The following is a 20,897-nucleotide window of genomic DNA, read 5'->3' as shown; positions in this document are numbered from 1 at the left end:
CAACTTAAAGAAAGTCCTAGCATAAATCATATACTTCACCAGACTTAAGACCAATACCAGCAGATAATTTACTACTAACAGAAGTCAGTAAGTTATTAAATCTTATTACACAGCCTCTTCAGGCAGCTATTTTGTGACATATATAATATAAAGAGCCTATTCTGTCAAGTCAATAAAGTTAGAAATTAATTTTATTTCTACTTAGAATTTTTCCATGGTTACATGATTTATGATCACATCCCCCATGCCCCCAGCTATTTCCTTCCCCCTCCTGAAGCCAACAAGCAGTTCCACTGGGTTATACGTGTATCATTGTTCAAAACTTTTTTCCATGTTATTCAAACTTGAAGTAGAGTGATCCTTTAACATCAAAACCCTAATCATATCCCTATCAAATGACGTGTTCAATCATATATTTTTCTAATGCATTTCTGTTTCCACAGTTCTTTCTCTGAATGTGGATAGCATTCTTTCTCCTAAATTCCTCTGGATTGTCCAGGATCATTGCATTGCTACTAGTAGAAAAGTTTACTGCATTCAATTGTACCACAGTATATCAGTCTCTGTGTACAATGTTCTTCTGGTTCTGCTCCTTTCACTCTGCATCAACTCCTGGAGGTCATTTCAGTTCAACGGAATTCCTCCAGTACTTTATTCTAAAGTTAGAAATTTAAATAAAATCCACAAAATACTTTTACCAGATATTAAGAATCACTTAAATCCCTTATGCAGCTGAAAAATCTATCAAGACTTCCAGAAAAATGGATCATTTTTGTCAATACTACTGAATAACTTTAGTGATAAGAATTAAATTGAATACAAAAAAATTATTTTAAATGTTATGTTAACCCCTGAAAGGGCAAAAATGTCACTATATAGTTCTCTTTGAATGACAACCATGAAAAATAAATGCTTTTGACAATGACTTTATTACCTTCTTTGGCATCCTCTAACTTCTGGAGTGCAAAACGAGCAGCGCCTCTTCTAAGATAAGCCTTTGTATAATTTCTATTCAATGCAATTGCCAAATTACAATCAGACTCAGCAACAGCAAATCTGTAACAAAGGGTATGTCTTTATTAATAAGATGAAATATTAGGAAGGTTTCTTAAACACAGTCTTCCTCTGATGCCTTACTGTAGCAAGAAGATAACCCTGAGTTCTTAAAGGTTATGACTGCAGAGGGAAAGCTCTGGAAGGTTCTATATGATTAGAAGGGCTTTAACAAGGGACAGCTAAGTGGCTTAATAGACAGAAACTCAGACCTAGTAGACAGGAGGTCCTAACTTCAAATCTGCCCTCAGACACTTAACCCCAAATGTCTAGATCTTACCAATCTTGTACCTTATAGGTTCTAAGGCAGACAATAAGGGTTAAGAAAGAAAGGCTTTGACAATGGTCCTATCAATAAATGATTAATTTAATATGTTAAAAGGGATTTATTAGGTACTCAGTATGTGCTAAACACTGCATTAAGATCTAAGGATACTAAGAAAGCAAAGACAGTTCTTGCCCTTAAAGCAGTAGAGAAGACTAGAGTTTGAATCCCATGTCCTATATTTACTGCATGACCCTGGACTGGTTACTTTATCTCTCAGCCTCAGTTTCTTCATGTCTAAAATGTTGATAGTAAAAGTACCAATCTCACAGGGTCATTGTGAGCACCTACTGGGATAACATATATCAAGTGTTCTACACATGCTAGCTATTATTATGATTACTATTCTAATGCAGAAACAACCCCCTGAGGATAGCATTGACCAGAGAGGGACATTCTGGTTAATCAAGTTAAAGGGCTAAGTGGAATAACAAAAAAGAAGAGATGCATCCCAACCAAGAATAATAATCCTCTATTTGGGGAGGGTGCCTAAGCCAGTCATGATTCAATCTCCAGGCTATCCTCCAGACTTTCTTAACCATGCCTCTGGTGAGTACCTTCATTTTTACCCCGCCACAAACACTTTTTCAGCTTCATTTTATGTTGTCTTCGCCCATTCCGATGTCTTTTCCCCATTCTCTGAGGGGAGCTATATCTATACCTATATTCCCACCTATGTCTACATCTGTGTTCCCAGCACCAAGCACACTGCTTGGCACACAGTAAACACTTAATAAATGCTTGTTGAGTGACAATGGCAAAACTGACCTGAACCCAGGTCATGGTTGCAGAACCAGAGGTTGTGGAAGGGGATGGAAAGGGCACACTTCAGATACAAAGAAAGCTATAGAGAAGGTGGCTGGAGAGGAAGAAGCAAAGTATGGCTAGGGCTTTCCGGAACACAGAAGAGGCAGTCACTAGAGTGAGGAAGGCAGGGTTCAGGGTAGAGCTGGGAAGAAGTTATGAAAGAAGGTGCCACAGAGTGGCAAATAGCTGATTCCAACCTTGGAACAACAGAGAACAGAACTAGTAGATCGGTCACAAGATGATGAATTCTTTTGCTATGGCAACTCACAAAACAAAGAAAAGTAAAAAATAACCCATAGTCCTTGTGTGGGTTCCAAAGGGAATGAAAAAAGGACTACTTAAAACATGAAATCCTTGTCTAATGACTTATGGGCAATATTGCTAAATAACTAAATAAATCACATCCATTAAAAAAAAAAAACTCTTACCTTCTTAGAATTGATATTAGTACTGGGGTTACATGACTTGCCCAGGGCCACACAGCTAGTAAATGTCTAATGCCAGATTGAAATTCAAGTTCTCTTGACTCCAGCCTTGGCTTTCTATCCACTGAACCACCTTGCAGCCCCTCATATCAATCTTAACCATCTCTCCTCCCCAAAAAACAAAAACAAAAAACCAAAAGATGCAGTTGCAGCTAAACAGAAGAATGGCTTTTGGTATTCCTTGAAGAAATAAAAGAAGGAAAGAGCAGTGGATTTTATTGTATGCCTAAAGGTAACAAGAAATATTATTTCATGGAATATTTGGTTATCAGGAGTTGTAAGACAATTGAAAAGTAGTTGCAAAAGACCATTATGAAAATGGCTTTGATGCAGACAAATCAAATAACTATTAAAAAATGAAGCATTATATTCTGACAGGAAAAAACCATATGATATAGGTGTTACCCATGAGTTAATTGTCAGGCACAGAAGCCTGATTCCTGGAAAGACAGGCAAGACATTTTATAGTTAATTAAAAGATAGAAAGAATAAGTGATCCCATTGTGTTTACTATTTCTCAATTATGAAATACTATTTAATTTAGTAGACCACCTTTATACCTCATTTACAGTAAATTGTTTCCCATCCATATATCAAAATCATTTAAAATTCCATGAAAGATGACTCTCTGATAATAAACATAAAGCAAGACATAAAACAGAGAAAATGAGGTCCTCCAAATCCTTCTGGGTGCAGATGTTTGCAATCATGTTATAATAATTACATAAAAGCCTCAGAACTCAGTAGAGTCCTACAAGAGATCTATAATCAATGGAATTTGGCCTATTTATTCACACAAGAAAGATCAAGTGGATGAATTAAAAAGACTGTTTATAGAGCCTATCCAAAAGCATGTATGACTAGGATAGACAGTACAGGTGGACAATGAATTAGGTCTAGAGTTGAACAAGAGAATAGGTAGAATAGCCTTTGAGAAACTGCATTGCTCTTTATTGATCTCGAGCTTTCCATGAAAGCAAGATTCATCTTTTTAAAATTAACATTTCACTAAAGTTGCTATATAACAGTGAGACATAAAATATATCTCTGAAAAACTAAAAATTAATATCACATAGAAAGCATGGAAAGATGCACAATGGGCTTTAAGTAGGCTGACATACATATAGATTATAAATAAAAATATATACACATATAACAATGAGTAACTTGGAAGCACAAAAGTAAAAAAAAGCCATCAAGAAATTATATTGGTTGGTCATGTGGTAAGAAAAAAACCATCAGTATCTTCATACCAAGAGAAAGAAAAGAAAGTCTCTAGCCACAGTGGGTGGACCTCCTATAAAAGGAAGGGGGAATGGGACACAACACTATGGTGAACTTAAGGGAGAAGATGAACAAGAGTCATATGTGGGATATTAGTCATGGATGGGTGGCTGCTTGCATTATTTAAGAAACTTATTGAATCAATGAGAATACAGGTCCATTCAAGTTGAAACCTAAAATAATTCCTTGAATTTCTTGAAGCCCATTATTATGATGTCCAAAAAAAAAAAAAAAGAGCCTTTTATCACTTTGTTTTTTACATGATGTCCAAGAGTTAAATCTCTCAACTGCTTTTTCCTGAGCCAACAGATAATCTAAAAAAAATAAGACTAGAACACAAGATCATGTCTAATATAAGAAACTTAATAAATTCTATTTGTTTTCTTATTTAACCATAAAGCATTACCATTTTTTTCTCCTTAAAAAGTATCTTTGTAAAGGGGAAAATTAAAAGAAGGAAAATTCATTATACAAGTTGCAAAAAACCTTCTCGGGAACATGTAGGTCAAAATTAAAGCATTAATACAAATGACTAAAATTCACTTTTATTGACATGAAATAAGTCCCTAACAATAATACCATTAATGGTGTTTTTCTCACTTTATAGAATAATTTTTGGGCCTAGTGGAACATATTGTGGTTATAGAAACCAATCATACAACACTTAAGACCATAGATTTAGAACTTGAAGTACCTTATAAGCTTATCTAGTTCAACTGTTCTCATTTTAAAAATGAGGGAAGCAAGGCCCAAAGAAGTTAAATGACTAGTTCACGGTCACATACACACAAAGTAGGGCAAAGCTGGGAGTTGAACCCAGGTCCTGATCCCAACTCCAGTATTCCATATTGCCTGTTGTTCACTTCAACTTTTAAAGATATTTATATGTGGAACATAATATTCTGGAAAGCAAGAGAACTGGGTCCACAACCAAGAATCAACTATCCAGCAAAACTGACTATATTTTTTGCAGGAGAAAGTATGATCATTCAATAAAATTGAGAACTTCCAAGCATTCATAAAGAAAAAACCTGACTTAAACAGAGTTTCCTGCCCAAACACAGAACTCAAGAGAATCACCATTAGGTAAGTAAGAGAGCAAGGGGGAAAAAAAAATCTTTTCTTTAAGGGACCCAATAAGTTCAATCGATTTGTATCCCTAGAAGAAAAGAAGATATTGGCAAATATTAAAAATTGTTATTGTCAACAGGGTAACTAGAAGAAGTTTACTTAGAGGGAAGAGTGACAAATTGTATAGGATGAAATGTCAAGATATATATATATGTATGTATGTGTGTATAAATATATACAAAACTAGAGGGGAAAAAAGAAGGTAATATTAAGAAAAATGGGAAAACAAACAAAATGGAGTAAACTTATATTCCATAAAGAAGCTTGTGGGGCAAACAGGGAAGAATAACAATACACTAGAAGGGTAAAGAGGTTGGAGAGAGGAAATATTTAATACTTAAGGGCATTACTTGGGGCAGAGAATTGATTTGCACCCTATAGAGAAGTAGAAGGGTAACAAAAAGACTGGTGGGGAGGGAAGTAACACTAGGAAAGGGGGGAGAGGGGAGCTTAAAAAGACCCTAAAGAAGAATAAGAGGGGAATAAGAAGGGAGAGCGGAGAAAGGGAAGTACAATAAGGGAAGGAATTAGGGGAATTGATTAAAACCAAAACACTGGTATAGAAGGAAATAGTGAAAGAAGAAAGGGCAGGACAAAGAGAGAGAATCAAAATGTCTAGGAATACACAGTTGATAATTATAAATCTGAATGTGAATGGGATGAACTCACCCATAAAATGGAAGCAAATAGCAGAGTGGATTAGAAACCAAAATCCTACCATATGTTGTCTACAAGAAACACACATGAGACAGGCAGACATACATAGAGTAAAATGAAAAAGGATGGAGCAAAATCTATTGAGCTTAAACTGAGAAAAAGAAGGCAGGAATTGCAATCATGATTTCTGACAGAGCCAAAGTAAAAATAGATCTGGTTAAAAGGCATAGGGAAGGTAATTACATCCTAATAAATGGCAGTATAAACAATGAAGAAATATCAGTACTCAACATGTATGCACCAAACGGTATAGCATCCAAATTTCTAAAAGAGAAGCTAGTGGAGCTCAAGGATGAAATAGCAAAACTATATTAGTGAGTGACCTCAACTTTCCCCTATCAGATATAGATAAATCAAACCAAAAAATAAATAAGAAAGAGATAAGAGAGGTGAATGAAATCCTAGAAAAATTAGAGTTAACAGATATATGGAGAAAAATAACTTTTTTTGAGAAAAAAAGCTTTTTGTCCCTCTTTATTTTTCTCCATATACTCTCCAGAATACACCTTCTTTTCAGTAGCACATGGAACATTCACAAAGGTAGACCACGTACTAGGGCATAGAAACATGGCAAACAAATGCAAAAAAGCAGAAATAATAAATGTAACCTTATCAGATCATAATGCAATAAAAATAGTTATTAGTAAGAATACATGGAGAGGCAAACCAAAAACTAATTGAAAATTAAATAATATGATTCTCCAAAATGGTGAAAGAACAAATCAAAGAAACAATTAATAATTTCATTGAAGACAATGACAATGATGAGACTTCTTACCAAAACCTATGGGATACAGCCAAAGCAGTTCTAAGGGGAAAATTTATATCACTGAGTGCATATATTAACAAATTAGGGAGGGGAGAGATTAATGAATTGGGCATGCAACTTAAAAAACTAGAAAACGAACAAATTAAAAATCCCCAAATGAAAACTAAATTAGAAATAATAAAAATCAAAGGAGAAATTGATAAAATCAAAAGTAAAAGAACTATTGAATTAATAAATAAGACTAGAAGCTGGTAGTTTGAAAAAAAATAAAATAGACAAAATACTGGTAAATCTAATTAAAAAGAAGGAAAGAAGAAAACCAAATTAACAGTATCAAAGATGAAAAGGGAGACCTCACCTCTAATGAAGAGGAAATGAAGGCAATCATTAAAAACTATTTTGCCCAATTATATGGCAATAAATATAGCAATCTAGGTGATATGGATGAATATTTACAAAAATATAAATTGCCTAGATTAACAGCAGAAGAAATAGAATACTTAAATAATCCCATATCAGAAAAAGAAATTGAACAAGCCATCAAAGAACTCCCTAAGAAAAAATTGCCAGGGCCTGATGGAGTCACAAGTGAATTCTATCAAACATTCAAAGAACAACTAATCCCAATACTATACAAATTATTTGACATAATAAACAAAGAAGGAGTCCTACCAAATTCCTTTTATGACACAAATATGGTATTGATTCCAAAGCCAGGCAGACCAAAAACAGAGAAAGAAAACTACAGACCAATCTCCCTAATGAACACAGATGCAAAAATCTTAAATGGAATACTAGCAAAAAGACTCCAGCAAGTGATCATGAAGGTTATCCATCATGATCAGGTGGGATTTATACCAGGAATGCAAGGATGGTTCAACATTAGGAAAACCATCCACATAATTGACTATATCAACAAGCTAACAAACAAAAATCACATGATTATCTCAACAGATGCTGAAAAAGCCTTTGACAAAATACAACACCCATTCCTACTGAAAACACTAGAAAGTATAGGAATAGGAGGACCTTTCCTAAAAATAATAAACAGTATATATCTAAAACCATCAACAAGCATCATATGCAATGGAGGTAAATTAGAAGCCTTCCCAATAAGACCAGGAGTGAAACAAGGATGCCCATTATCACCTCTATTATTTAACATAGTACTAGAAACACTAGCAGTAGCAATTAGAGAAGAAAAAGAAATTGAAGGTATTAAAATAGGCAGTGAGGAGACTAAGCTATCACTCTTTGCAGATGATATGATAGTCTACTTAAAAAATCCTAGAGAATCAACTAAAAAGCTAGTAGAAATAATCAACAACTTTAGCAAAGTTGCAGGATACAAAACAAATGCACGTAAATCATCGGCATTTCTATATATTTCCAATACATCACAGCAGCAAGAGTTAGAAAAAGAAACACCATTTAAAATCACCCTAAGGGGCAGCTGGGTAGCTCAGTGGATTGAGAGCCAGGCCTAGAGACAGGAGGTCCTAGGTTCAGATCCGGCCTCAGACACTTCCCAGCTGTGTGACCCTGGGCAAGTCACTTGACCCCCATTGCCTACCCTTACCAATCTTCCACCTACAAGTCAATACACAGAAGTTAAGGGTTTAAAATTTAAAAAAAAAAAAAAAGAAAAGAAAGAAGAAAATCACCCTAGACAATATGAAATACTTAGGAATCTATCTACCAAAACAAATACAGAAATTATATGAGCACAACTACAAAACACTTTCCAAACAATTAAAACTAGATCTAAACAATTGGAAAAACATTGATTGCTCATGGGTAGGACAAGCTAACATAATAATGACCATTCTACCCAAATTAATTTACTTATTTAGTGCCATACATATCAAACTACCAAGAAACTTTTTTACAGAATAAGAAAAAACTATAACAAAGTTCATTTGGAAGAACAAACAGATCAAGAATATCAAGGGAAATAGTGAAAAAAAAAAAGTGAAGGAAGGTGGCCTAGCAGTACCAGCTATTAAATTATGCTATAAAGCAGTGGTCATCAAAACAATATGGTACTGGCTAAGAGACAGAAGGGAGGATCAGTGGAATAGACTTGGGGTAAATGACCTTAGCAAGATAGTCTATGATAAACCCAAAGAGCCCAACTTTTGGGACAAAAATCCACTATTTGACAAAAACTGCTTGGAAAATTAGAAAACAATTTGGGAGAGATTAGGTTTAGATCAACATCTCACACCCTACACCAAGATAAATACAGAGTGGGTGAATGACTTGAATATAAAGAAGGAAACTATAAGTGAATTAAGTAAGTACAGATTAGTATACTTGTCAGATCTCTGGGAAAGGAAAGATTTTAAAACCAAGCAAGAGTTAGAAAAAATTACAAGGGGACGGCTGGGTAGCTCAGTGGATGGAGAGCCAGGCCTAGAGACAGGAGGTCCTAGGTTCGAATCTGGCCTCAGACACTTCCCAGTTGTGTGACCCTGGGAAAGTCACTTGATCCCCATTGCCTACCCTTACCACTCTTCTGCCTTGGAGCCAATACACAGTATTGTGTATTGTGTATCCAAGACAGAAGGTAGGGGTTTTTTTTAAAAAAAAAAAAAAAAGGAAAGGAAAGAAAAACTTACAAAATGTAAAATAAATAATTTCGATTACATTAAATTAAAAAGGTTTTGTACAAACAAAAACAATGCAACTAAAAATCAGAAGGGAAACAACAAACTAGGAAAAAAATCTTTATAATAAAAAACTCTGACAAAGGTCTAATTACTCAAATATACAAGGAGCTAAATCAATTGTACAAAAAAATCAAGCCATTCTCCAATCGATAAATGGGCAAGCGACATGAAGAGGCAATTTTCGGATAAAGAAATCAAAATGATCAATAAGCACATGAGAAAGTGTTCTAAATCTCTAATAATTAGAGAAATGCAAATCAAAACAATAGAGGTATCACCCCACACCCAGCAGACTGGATAAAATGACAGCAGGGGAGAGTAATGAATGTTGGAGGGGATGTGGCAAAATTGGAACATTAATGCATTGGTGGTGGAGTTATGAATTGATCCAAACATTCTGGATGGCAATTTGGAACTATGCCCAAAGAGCACTAAAAGATTATCTGCCCTTTGATCCAGCCATACCATTGCTGGTTTTATACCCCAGAGATCATAGGGAAAAAGACTTGTACAAAAATATTTATAGTTGCGCTCTTTGTGGTGGCAAAAAACTGGAAAACGAAGGGATGCCCTTCAATTGGGGAATGGTTGAACAAACTGTGGTAGATGCTGGTGATGGAATACTATTATGCTCAAAGGAATAATAAATTGAAGGAATTCCATGTGAACTGGAATGACCTCCAGAATTGATGCAGAGTGAAAGGAGCAGAGCCAGAAGAACATTGTACACAGAGACTGATACACTGTGGTAAAATCAAATGTCATGGAGTTCTGTACTAGCAGCAATGCAGTGACCCAGGACAATTCTGAGGGATTTATGAAAAAGAACGCTACCCACATTCAGAGGAAGAACTACAGGAGTGGAAACACAGAAGGAAAACAACTGCTTGAACACATGGGTTGATCCAGACATGATTTGGGATGTAGACTCTTAATGACCACCCTAGAACAATTATCAATAATATGGAAATAGGTCTTGATTGATGACATATGAAGAAACCAGTGGAAATGCATGTCAGCTATGGGAAGTGGGGGTGTGGAGGGAGGGGAGAGAGAGCAAGAACCTGAATCATGTAACCATGGAAAAAATTTTTCTAAAAAATAAAAAAATTAAATTAAATAAAAAAAGATTTTAAAAAAGTTAAAAAAAGATAATTATATGGATGCTTTTTGAAGACATAACTTTCAGAAAGTAAAATTTTAGATTTAAACTAAATAAGAGGAAAAGAGTTCCTTTTTAAACTTGTAACATCATTTTAAACATTTTGTATATTATTTGGGTATGTACATATGGCTATATGTAGCCAACTACATATAATATAATGTTTAAAATGATGTTACAAGTAAAATTCAGTACAAGAAAAAAATCTTCAAGATGCTTACCCATAATGGTAAAACAGACTCCCTTTTTGTATTCAATTATTAAATAACCCTTGCCAAGCAAGCACCTGTACTTATTATTAGCACAGCAGGAGAGGTAAAAAGGAAACGGTCCCTGTTCTCATGCAGGTTACAATAAAATGAAGGAGAAACAGTACACACACAAATATGTAACAATTTGGAAAAGTACAGTATAGAACAAAATGATACAAGTGTAAGCTTACTTTTTTATTCTAAAGAAAGCTGATGCTCTGTTTGTTGGTAAAACTGGATTATATGGATCTGCAGCCATGCCTTTTGTGTAACAGTCAATTGCTTCATCATATTTTCCTTGTTTAAAGTATTTATTTCCCTGAAAAAGCATAACATTGGTCAATTTTCATGATAATGGAGCACAATTCCATAGTAACTTTTTTTTGTTGGTACATCTACAAACATCCTTCTCACATTAAATACAATCATCAAGGCTAGAAGAAATGAAAAAAAAAAAAGATGCTGTTTTACAAACTCAAGTCTTATTACAACTCTTTTCCTACCATAAACCAAGCTGGTCCCAGGGCCCTGGTAGAAAATAGACAGGCTCCCCTTCTAACAAACAAGAAGAGCCCAGAGTGACATGATGTACAGGACAAGGAAAAGAAAGGTATCAAAATAAAAGTTTAATATGGACAAAATAATCAGCCAAGATTTTCTGTGATTTTCACATTTTCAGCAGTTCAGCTGGGACTGTTCTACCTAGAATCATAATCCCAAGGATATCTGGTCTTCCACTTCAGCTAAAGAGAGTATTAAGGATTCTTATGGTCATCTAGGGAAACCAGCCTTTCTGAAAATGTTTTTAAATGCATAAAGTAAAATGCGCAGGATCACAAAGCAAAACAATTGTATTAAAATATAGTTACCAAAAAAAATTTTTTTTAATACTTCTCAACCCCAGGTTAAAAAACCTTGTCCTCGTGGCACCAATGGCACAAGTTCCTGGCAACAGAAAGAAATCAAAAAACAATGCCATAGTGCAGCAATTTCTAAAGGATAGAATATCATACCTTTATGAGGGAGTGGATAGAGGGAAGGGGGAATGTTAACGGTAAGTGTGGTACAGTAAGAACACTTCTGGGTTTATAGAACAAAATAGCATAGATTCAAACTCAAGCTCTGTCACTTACTACCAATGTGACTTTGGGCTAGTCATCTGACCTTTATGTTTCAGTTTCCTTATCTCTAAAATGAGGAAGTTGGGTGACTTCTAAGATTTCTTCCATGTCTAATGTGGTACCTTTTCTTTCTCAGCAAGAGCCTTTTGTGAATCTATATGAATTCCATCTTCTTCTGATTCTGATTCTGCAGATATTGAATCATGAGTACTGTCTTCTTTATCAAGCTCTTCCAATATTGTGTCCTAAGATCATATAGGATAAATAGGAGATGTTCATAACAGAAAACTATTTAAAATTTAAAGAAAAACATTAAATATGTTGGAATTATGGAACATTCAAACCATAGCATAGTACAACATGGTACAGCAGGCTAGATTAGCCAAATTCCCTGCAATCATTATTCCAGAACTGGTGTATAGCAATAACTGTGCTCTCAGAAGATTTGTGAAAATAACATGCAACAAATTAAGAATACTACAAAAGTGCTATATTAACTAAAATTTGCAATAGAAAAAAAGTCAAAATCAGTGAAGAGTCAAGATTTAGAATCAGAAGAGAAATGAATTCAAATAATGATTCAATATTTACTAGTAGTCTGATCACTGTCTGAGTAAAATGAAACTGATCTCAAATTATATTGACCATGTGCAGCAGATATGGGAGAGGGAATCTTCAAAAATCAAAAACTGCTTAATGCTAACAACATAACCAAGCACAAGTAGCAACTGGAAGTAAAGCTAGTTTTTGTTTAAGGAGTCTTGTTAAAATATCTGTTATGTAGGATGTAGAATTAACAAAATGATTTGTCTTATTTATTCAAAATTATGTTTTGAACATCCATATAATGCTTTTGCTGGGTTGATATCACTTAAGTCTTCTGTCAAATGTCTGGTTTTAATTGTTGACTGAAATGCCTATAGAGCATATTTTTAACATTAGATTTAGGTTTCTTTAGTTCATTTCTTCAACACGTAATCTCAGTCAGTATGTAGAAAAGAAGGCTAGAATGTAATCGTGATCCAAATTTACATGATTGAGACAGATTAGTATATAAATTAAAAATAAGAAAATGTACAATACTTAATTACTCTCAAAAACTGCTTATTAAAGTTATAGCAATTAAAATTATGTACCTGGGAAACTTAGATAGTGTACAGTATCTTATACTTGTAAGCATTGAGACTTAAGCCAATATTGTTTCCTATATTGTTATATCGCCAAATATTTAACCCAAAGTAAATCATATATATGTCATACATATAAATAAAAATAAATTCTTACTTTCTGCCTTATAATTGATACTAAGTCTCGGTTCTAAAGCAGAAAAGAGGTAAGGGCTACACAACTGGGATTAAGTGATTTGTCCAGGGTCACAGAGCTAAGAAGTGTCTGAGGCCACAATCGAATCTAGGTCCTCCTGACATGGTACTCTACCATTGAGCCACCTAGTTGTCCTCCTGATTTTATATATTCCTTGATTTTATCTATCTTAAAGAGTTCTTAAGGATCCCAAGACTGAAAACCAAATGAGACAATGTACCATTGTATCCTCACCTTTGAAAACTTAAATCTCCACGTAAATGTCAACTATTAATAATTATTACCATCCCTAAATCAAAGAGCCTTTTACACAGCAAAAAACAGAAATGCAATCAGAGCAATGAATAGTCTACTAAATTGACAATACTCACACCCAATATGCCAGGAGATAAAAATCAGACCAAAAAAGTATGAAAGCCTTGAAGAGAACAGCTGGCAGTGTCAAATAACAGTATCATCCATCTTGACACTAAGCAGTAATGTTCAAGCAACTAAATGAATGATAGAGTTTTGGATTTCCTAGAGATGAATAAATTTAATTCATTTAAAAATAATACTTAGCATTACATGGTATGACTATTAAGGAGAAAAGTAGGAATTACAAAACCGATATATACACAGTTCATCTAATCCAGTATTGTTGCCCCAAAGGGCATAAGCTCCTTTTAGTAGCCATTGATGAATAAACTCAAGAATAACTCTTGGGTTATAAACCTAGGCAAATGGAAGAATAGGTGGCACAGTGGATAGATTGCCAGGTCCAGAGTCAGGAACACTCAACTTCCTGAGTTCAAATCTGACCTCAGGTTCTTATAAGCTATGTGATCTTAGCCAAGACACTTAACCCTGTTTACTTTGGCTTCCTCATCAAAAAATGAGCTGGAGAAAGAAATGGCAAACCACTCCATTATCTCTGCTAAAAGAACCTCAACTGAGGTCAAGGAGTCAGACAACTGAAAAAACTGAAAAAGAAAGGTGGTGTCCTCAACAGGAATAAAAGTGTTGTTTTATTCAGGATAAATATAATAAAACAAGTTTTAAGGAAACTAAAAAAATCCTAATAAAAATTATATACAGAAGATCCCCTTAGTATTACCACTAATTCTAGAAGGGTATTACCATAACTGGCTTGAAAATTAATTCAGAAAAAGGCAAAGAAGTAGAACCTCAATTAAACAATGTACTCTGGAAATAGATTACTCAAAATTTTAAATTAATTATGTACAGGGAAAACCAACATCTTTTTACTTCAATATTAGTCAAAATCTTTTTAAAATGAGGGTCTCAATCCAACAATCCTCTTTGTATTGTCCTCTACCTATAAAATGAATATTAGAAACTGAAGAGAATAGATGTCAATTCCAAAGTATACATTGAGTTGATTTTTAAATAAATTCCTAGCATTAGCTAGATTTGCTATCATTTGCCACCTTCTTGAAAGTGGATCAAAGGGGGTAAAAGAAATCTGGTTATTTGGGGTTCTGAGTTGAGATTTTATTGTACCATTAAAAAACTATAATAAAGAAAAACTACATGGAAATTTTGTAGCTTTTTTTTATCCAATTAAAGATTGCTGACAATCCATGAGTAAATTTGCATTTGTATAGCAAAGTAACTTACCACATCAAGTTTTCCCCACGCTTCATAATCATAGGATTTTATTCTATTTTTTTTGTTTTCTTCTGTGGTTTTTTTAGAAGGCACTTTTGTTTTGTTTTTCTTCTTCTTCTTAAAATTTTTATTTCGAACAGGAAATAAGTTCTAGGTAGAAAAAACATTTTTTTTTTATTTTATTTTTAAATTTTTCCCCAAGGTTACATGATTCTTGTTGTCTCCCTCTCCCTTCCTGGAGTTGACAAGAAATTTCACTGGGTTATACATATATTATCATTCAAAACCTATTTCCATATTATTCATTTTTGTAATAATCTTTTAAAACAAAAACCTCAAATCATATGCCCATATAAATGAGTGATAGTGGGCAGCTGGGTAGCTCAGTGGATTGAGAGCCAGGCCTAGAGAATGGGAGGTCTTAGGTTCAAATCTGATCTCAGACACTTCCCAGCTGTGTGACCCTGGGCAAGTCACTTGACCCCCATTGCCTAGCCCTTACCACTCTTCTGCCTTGGAGCCAATACACGGCATTGACTCCAAGATGGAAGTTCGTAAGGGTTTTAAAAAAATAAAAAAAAATAAATGAGTGATAAATTATATGTTTTCTTTTGGATTTCTATTCCCATAGTTTTTTCTCTAGATGTGGATAGCATTCTTTCTCATAAGTACCTCAGAATTGTCTTGGATCTTTGTATTGCTTTTAGTAGCAAAGTCAATTACATTTGATTGACCCATTATGTGTTAGTTACTATGTATAATGTTCTCCTGGTTCTGTTTATTTCACTCTGCATCAGTTCATGTAGGTCAGAAAAACATTTTTTTAAAGTGCCTTATTATCTTACTTTTAACTATCAACAACTGAAAGATTATCGCTAACATGGCATTTTCAAGAAAAAAAATGCTTACAGACATCAATTGAATGCACATATTTGCAATGATTATCTGTGCTCAAGTCAAACTTCCATTTAAATACTTCAAATATTCATGATTTCATCACTGTGGATACTCAGACTACTCACCTTAGTAGACAGCCTATAATTGCTGTGGCAGAGAAATCAGTCACATTGAGCCAAACCTATGATAAATAGCTTCAAATTCAATTAGGCTGGTCCTCAGTTCCAAATTTAAATCAATTTGAAACAACAGACTAAGATATCAACCACTGCACTGTTATTATATGGGTTCAGCAGCAATACAAAGGTCTCAATTAATAGTATAACCTGTTTTCATGTTTTATCTTCTTCCCTATATGAAAATATTTTCTCAGACAAAAACAAATTTAAGGGTACTTCCTTAAGATAATAATTTAAAAATAATAAAACATTATTTTGAAAGACTTGGAATTCTGATCAATTCAATGACTCACGAAGATTCCAGAGAACCAATAATTAATGCTATCTACCCTCCTGACAGAGAAATATGGTCTCAAAATGCAGAATATTTTTGCACACAAACAATATGGGAATTTGTTTTTCTTAACTACATATTTGCTAAAAAGGACTTTGTTTTTATTTTCAATTGGGCAGGGGAAGTGGGAAAAAAAAAGGGACTATGAATAGGAAAACCTCCAAAAATGGAAGAAAAAAAGCTATCAAAGCATTTTTTAAAATGCAATGAAAAGAACAAAAGCCAGAAGGAATGACAGACAAGTAAGACAGTTCCAAAAGTTACATGTTGAATTTCTCATATTTTTAAAAAGAAAAATGAGCTACACATAATACTGTGCATATGGAAATGCCCATTTAATTTCATATTTAAGGTTAGAATAAAAAATAACTTTTTAAAAAAGATGCAAACATTTAATAAAATCAGTGTAGTGCTATGAGATATTTACGTATTTTCCTATAAAAATAATCTACCCTATAAGGCTCAACTATTTAATTATGTTTTAAGGGACTAGTTTACTCTTGGATTATAATACATGCTAATCATTGTAATTCTAGTTATTCATTAAAATTATTTTTCAAAATGAATAAGCAAAAAATAATAGGATTTCTAAAAAAGACAAAAATTTAATAGTACAGCAATTCACTTCAGTTTCGCAACTCCAAAAATACAAAATACAAAAATAATAAGTTGTTGGGATTTTATTTTTAGTTTGCTAGATGGTACATGAAAAATGCCCAACTTACCTCTCCTGAAACACCATTTTGATTTCTCAATTCCAAATCCATTTGTTTAATATCTTTTTCCCAGCTTTCTAAATCCTTCACGAAGTCTTGTAGTTCCTCAGCATTATGCTTCATCTGTAATTGCAACTCAACTGCTTTGCTTGAAGTCATTATGGTCTGCAAAGTTTTAGAAACATTAACCTCTATTAGAATTCCTTTTAAATGTATTAATTTTCCTAAATTAGAAATATTCTTGTAGGAACAGAAAATTAGTGATTCTTCCAACTATTTTAGATATTTTAGATATGGTCAAGGCATAAAATAGGCAAAAAATGAAACAAAACTCATTAAAAAAGCATATATTCAATGGGTTTCACAAATCAGGGTACCAAATAAAATATTTTAATAAGGAAATCAGATTGTGTAGTCTAATTCATCTACGAATGAAAAAAGTATGCATAAGAGCTTCTTATAAGAACATGCAGCACATTGTAGCAAGTTAGTATCATCCTCCTATCTCAATATGTCATATTATTTCTTCAGTTGCCCCTGACATTCCTAGTTCATTCCAATTCATTTTAGAGAATTACTAGAAAGGTGTTTATCTCTTAAATATTTTAAAGTTGACAGGTGGGCGTTTGTTTAGAATAGGTTATTTCCCCAAAATAGCTAGGATATTTACAAAACCAGGTACACTTCCTTTAAAGAACCATTATTTTGGGAGGCTCAGCAGACAACTCCAGGCTTGGAGGTGGGAGGCCTGGATTCAAATTTGATCTCTGACACTTCCTACCTATGTGACCCTGGGCAAGTCACTTAACTCCAACATAACGGTTCTTCCTACTCATTTGTCTTAGAATAAAAAGCGTTTAAAAAAGTTTTTTAAAAAAGAGCCATTATTTCTTCAGTATGGATATTTATTCCCTGTGCCAGCTCAGATTTGTAGATATTAAGGGATATAGGTCCAGTTCTTAATTTTATTGTTTAGAAAAATGACCATTCAGTGAGATTCTGAGTTGTCCTGTGGCACTTAAGTTGTCCAATAGCTAGCATTTATTTAAGGTTTACAATGCACATTACAGGTCATCTCATTTTCTCCTCAAAACCCTGAGAAAAGTACTATTATGGAGGTAGTAAAATATGGCCGAGTTAAGTGATCCGCCCAGGATCACAGAGCTAATAAGTCAATAGCATTTACTAAGAATTGTGTGTGGGACAGTTGGGTGGCTCAGTGGATTGAGGGCCAGGCCTAGAGACTGAGAGGTCTTAGGTTCAAATCTGATCTCAGACACTTCCCGGCTAAGTGACCCTGGGCAAGTCACTTAACCCCATAGCCTAGCCCTTACCACTCTTCTGCCTTGGAGCCAATATACAGTATTGACTCGAAGATGGTAGATAAGGGTTTAAAAAAAAAAAAAAAGAATTTGTATGCTAGGCATATTGATAAGTGCTGGGCACAGAATAAGAAAAAGAGCTCACGGTCTAATGGGGGATACAACATGCCAAAAACTTATGTACCACCTGGAAATAATCAACCAAATGGAGACAAAAACATTAAAGGGAATTGGGAAAGGTTTCCTATTGAGAGTAACTCGAAGTAACTGCAAGTGTAGGAGAATGTTCCAGACGTGGAGTTTCTTAGACTAGGAAAAGTCTAGGGCAGAATTGTAACTCGAGTCTTCAGGTCTCCAGGTACATGGATCGAACACACTACAGTCTCTTAGTGACTTAGTAAACAAGTAAGGTGTTGGGGGGACAGGTACTGGAATGCATCCAAGTCCTCCGGGTTCTAGAGGTTTCGCACTACAAGGTGGTGAGACAAAATCAGGAACGTTCCTTAATCTTGGCCCCCTCCCGTTCCCTCGGCCATTTGCTCAAATTAATCCCCCAAATTTGGGGGCCAGGGAGGAAGGTGACAGTTGTGGAAAGTTCTGGTAACTGAAAGCTTTTCCACCGCCCCATTTCGTCAGCTCCCGCCGCGGGGTCTCACTCATAGGATGTTTCCACGAACGCCCCGCCCCCTGGAAGCCCCGCCTCCCAGCGGAAGGCTCCGCTACCTGGGAGACCCCATGGCCACGGCCGCCAACCCACCGCCGTCAACACACGTACTCCTCCCTCCTCCCCTTCAGGCTGCCCTCACCCAGGGCCTGAGGCCGCTTCTAGCCTCAGTGCCGACGTGCCTCGCGTTGTCACTAGCCTCCGGCTACTCCCGGTCCGTAGACTGCGGTGCCGACACTGGACTCGCACCACAGCTACCGTCGCTCAAGCACCCCTTCCCACAATTCCTGGCGCGACCCGCTTCCTCTCGCGCCCGGGGTACGACGGGAGGGAAGCTCCGGACCCCGCCCCCTTCCCCGCCCTCTCTCTCCCTCTCCCACCCCTCTCGCTCTTGCGCATGGGCAAAGGTTGGAGCCGACTCCTGAACGCCGGAGACCCCTGGCGTTCTGTGAGCTGCTCTCTTATAATGCCGCGTTCAGCCTATCCCGGGAACTCAGATTTTGGCGCAGCGGGGTATCGTTAAGTTGGGGATGAGGAAGACCTCAGTCCGGATTCTGCTCAGACACTTCCTGGCTGCGGGACCCGAGTGATTTACTAGGTGTCGAGTCTACGCCAGTTAACTTCTTCCGACTTTATGAGACGAAAGCTAGTTCCCACAAGTCAGTTGCATTGATGGAAATTCGTAGGACCCTCCTCCCCCCCCAACATTCCCGGGAGGCAACCTTTGAGAGCATCTAGCAGTCACATCTCTCCACCTTGCAGTTGGAAGAGTTGGCCCCTGAGACCACGCTCGAAGCCACAGGTTGCAAGCACCTTGGCTGAGATTCCAATCCAGATCTCCTTTGACTGTTCAGAAGATGCTTCAAGTATCAGCTAAATGCCAGCTTTCTGCCAGAAGTCTTTCTTCATTTTTAGTGCCTTCCCTCCGCGATTATCTCCCTTTTTTCTGTAGGTGGCTCGTTTGTAGGTACTTGTTTGCATATTCTACCCACCCTCCACCGATTTGGACTATAAGCTTTTTGAGAGCAGGAACTGTTTTTGGCTTTCTTTGGGTCCACAGCACTTATCCTGACATGTAGTGGGAGCTTAATAAATGCATGTTGACTTACTGCAGAGTGCTTTTCAGTGCAAAGGCCTGGTTATGCTCTCATCAAAAGAAGTCTTTGAGGCTGTTTTCCTTTTTTTAATGAGGGAAGGAGAGGGCTAGGCAAAAGAAAAAAGGTCATTGAAGCATTTTTTGGTGCACATAAGAAAACAAAGGCCAGAATCATAGAGAAACCGGACAGAAGAAAAGCAGATTGCACATAATATAACTGCAGTTTGATGTATAATCCATTATCGTTCTGCTACATACTTGGAAGGGGCAGCTAGATAGCATAATGGATAGACAGACTACTGTCATTAAGACTCATCTTCCTAGGTTCAAATTTGGTCTGAGATATTTAGCCCCCTCCCCCACTTTTGCCTCAGTTTGAGCTGAAAAAGGCAAACTATTCCAGTATCTTTGCCAAGAAAACTATCAAGAAGTTATATGCATTACTGAACAATAGCATGTGTTTGGAAATGTGCATTTTGTTTGATATTTGTTGATTACAGACTAAACACTTTAAACCGTTTCCCCACTTTTGTTTTTATGCCTTCACCTGTTAGGCAGATTTGATCAATTAAATTTTATTTTCACAAAACTGTCTTCTCTGATCCACTATTGAAAAAGCAAGAAATACAAAACCCTTGTTACAAACAGTATATAGTCAAACAAAAGTATATAATCTCAGTCTGTACTCTGTATCCATCATCCCTCTATCTTATTTCCCAATGGTGTTTTTTTTTTTTTTTACCTTTAACTTCTGTGTATTGGCTCCTAGGTGGAAGAGTGGTAAGGGTGGGCAATGGGGGTCAAGTGACTTGCCCAGGGTCACACAGCTGGGAAGTGTCTGAGGTCAAATTTGAACCTAGAACCTCCTGCCTCTAGGCCTGACTCCCAATCCACAGAGCTACCCAGCTGCCCCACCCCCCATGATGATTCTCTTTAAAGCTCCTAGGCTCTTCCCTAATCCAGTCTTTGATCTAAGAA

General features: G+C 35.8%; 1 protein-coding gene across 2 annotated transcripts in view; it reads right to left on the bottom strand.

The window, feature by feature from the left end:
- Window positions 1-19,133, bottom strand: part of RPAP3 (RNA polymerase II associated protein 3) — a 66,188-nt gene extending 47,055 nt beyond the window's left edge. The window contains exons 1-6 of one of the 2 annotated variants that reach the window (XM_044679922.1): window positions 19,006-19,133; window positions 16,847-17,002; window positions 14,721-14,861; window positions 11,900-12,022; window positions 10,848-10,975; window positions 935-1,056 (exon numbers count right to left, since the gene is read on the bottom strand). In XM_044679922.1, coding sequence (XP_044535857.1) covers window positions 935-1,056; window positions 10,848-10,975; window positions 11,900-12,022; window positions 14,721-14,861; window positions 16,847-16,996 — 664 coding nt within the window. In that variant the 5' untranslated portion in view covers window positions 16,997-17,002; window positions 19,006-19,133. Of the gene's footprint in view, window positions 1-934; window positions 1,057-10,847; window positions 10,976-11,899; window positions 12,023-14,720; window positions 14,862-16,846; window positions 17,003-18,965 lie in introns of both variants that reach the window. The other variant, XM_044679921.1, reaches the window with a different exon arrangement.
- Between the last annotated feature and the right edge of the window lie 1,764 nt (window positions 19,134-20,897).

Source organism: Gracilinanus agilis, chromosome 5 (genome assembly GCF_016433145.1).
Source record: "Gracilinanus agilis isolate LMUSP501 chromosome 5, AgileGrace, whole genome shotgun sequence".
Taxonomy (NCBI): domain Eukaryota; kingdom Metazoa; phylum Chordata; class Mammalia; order Didelphimorphia; family Didelphidae; genus Gracilinanus; species Gracilinanus agilis.
This window is presented reverse-complemented; position numbering and strand designations above follow the sequence as displayed.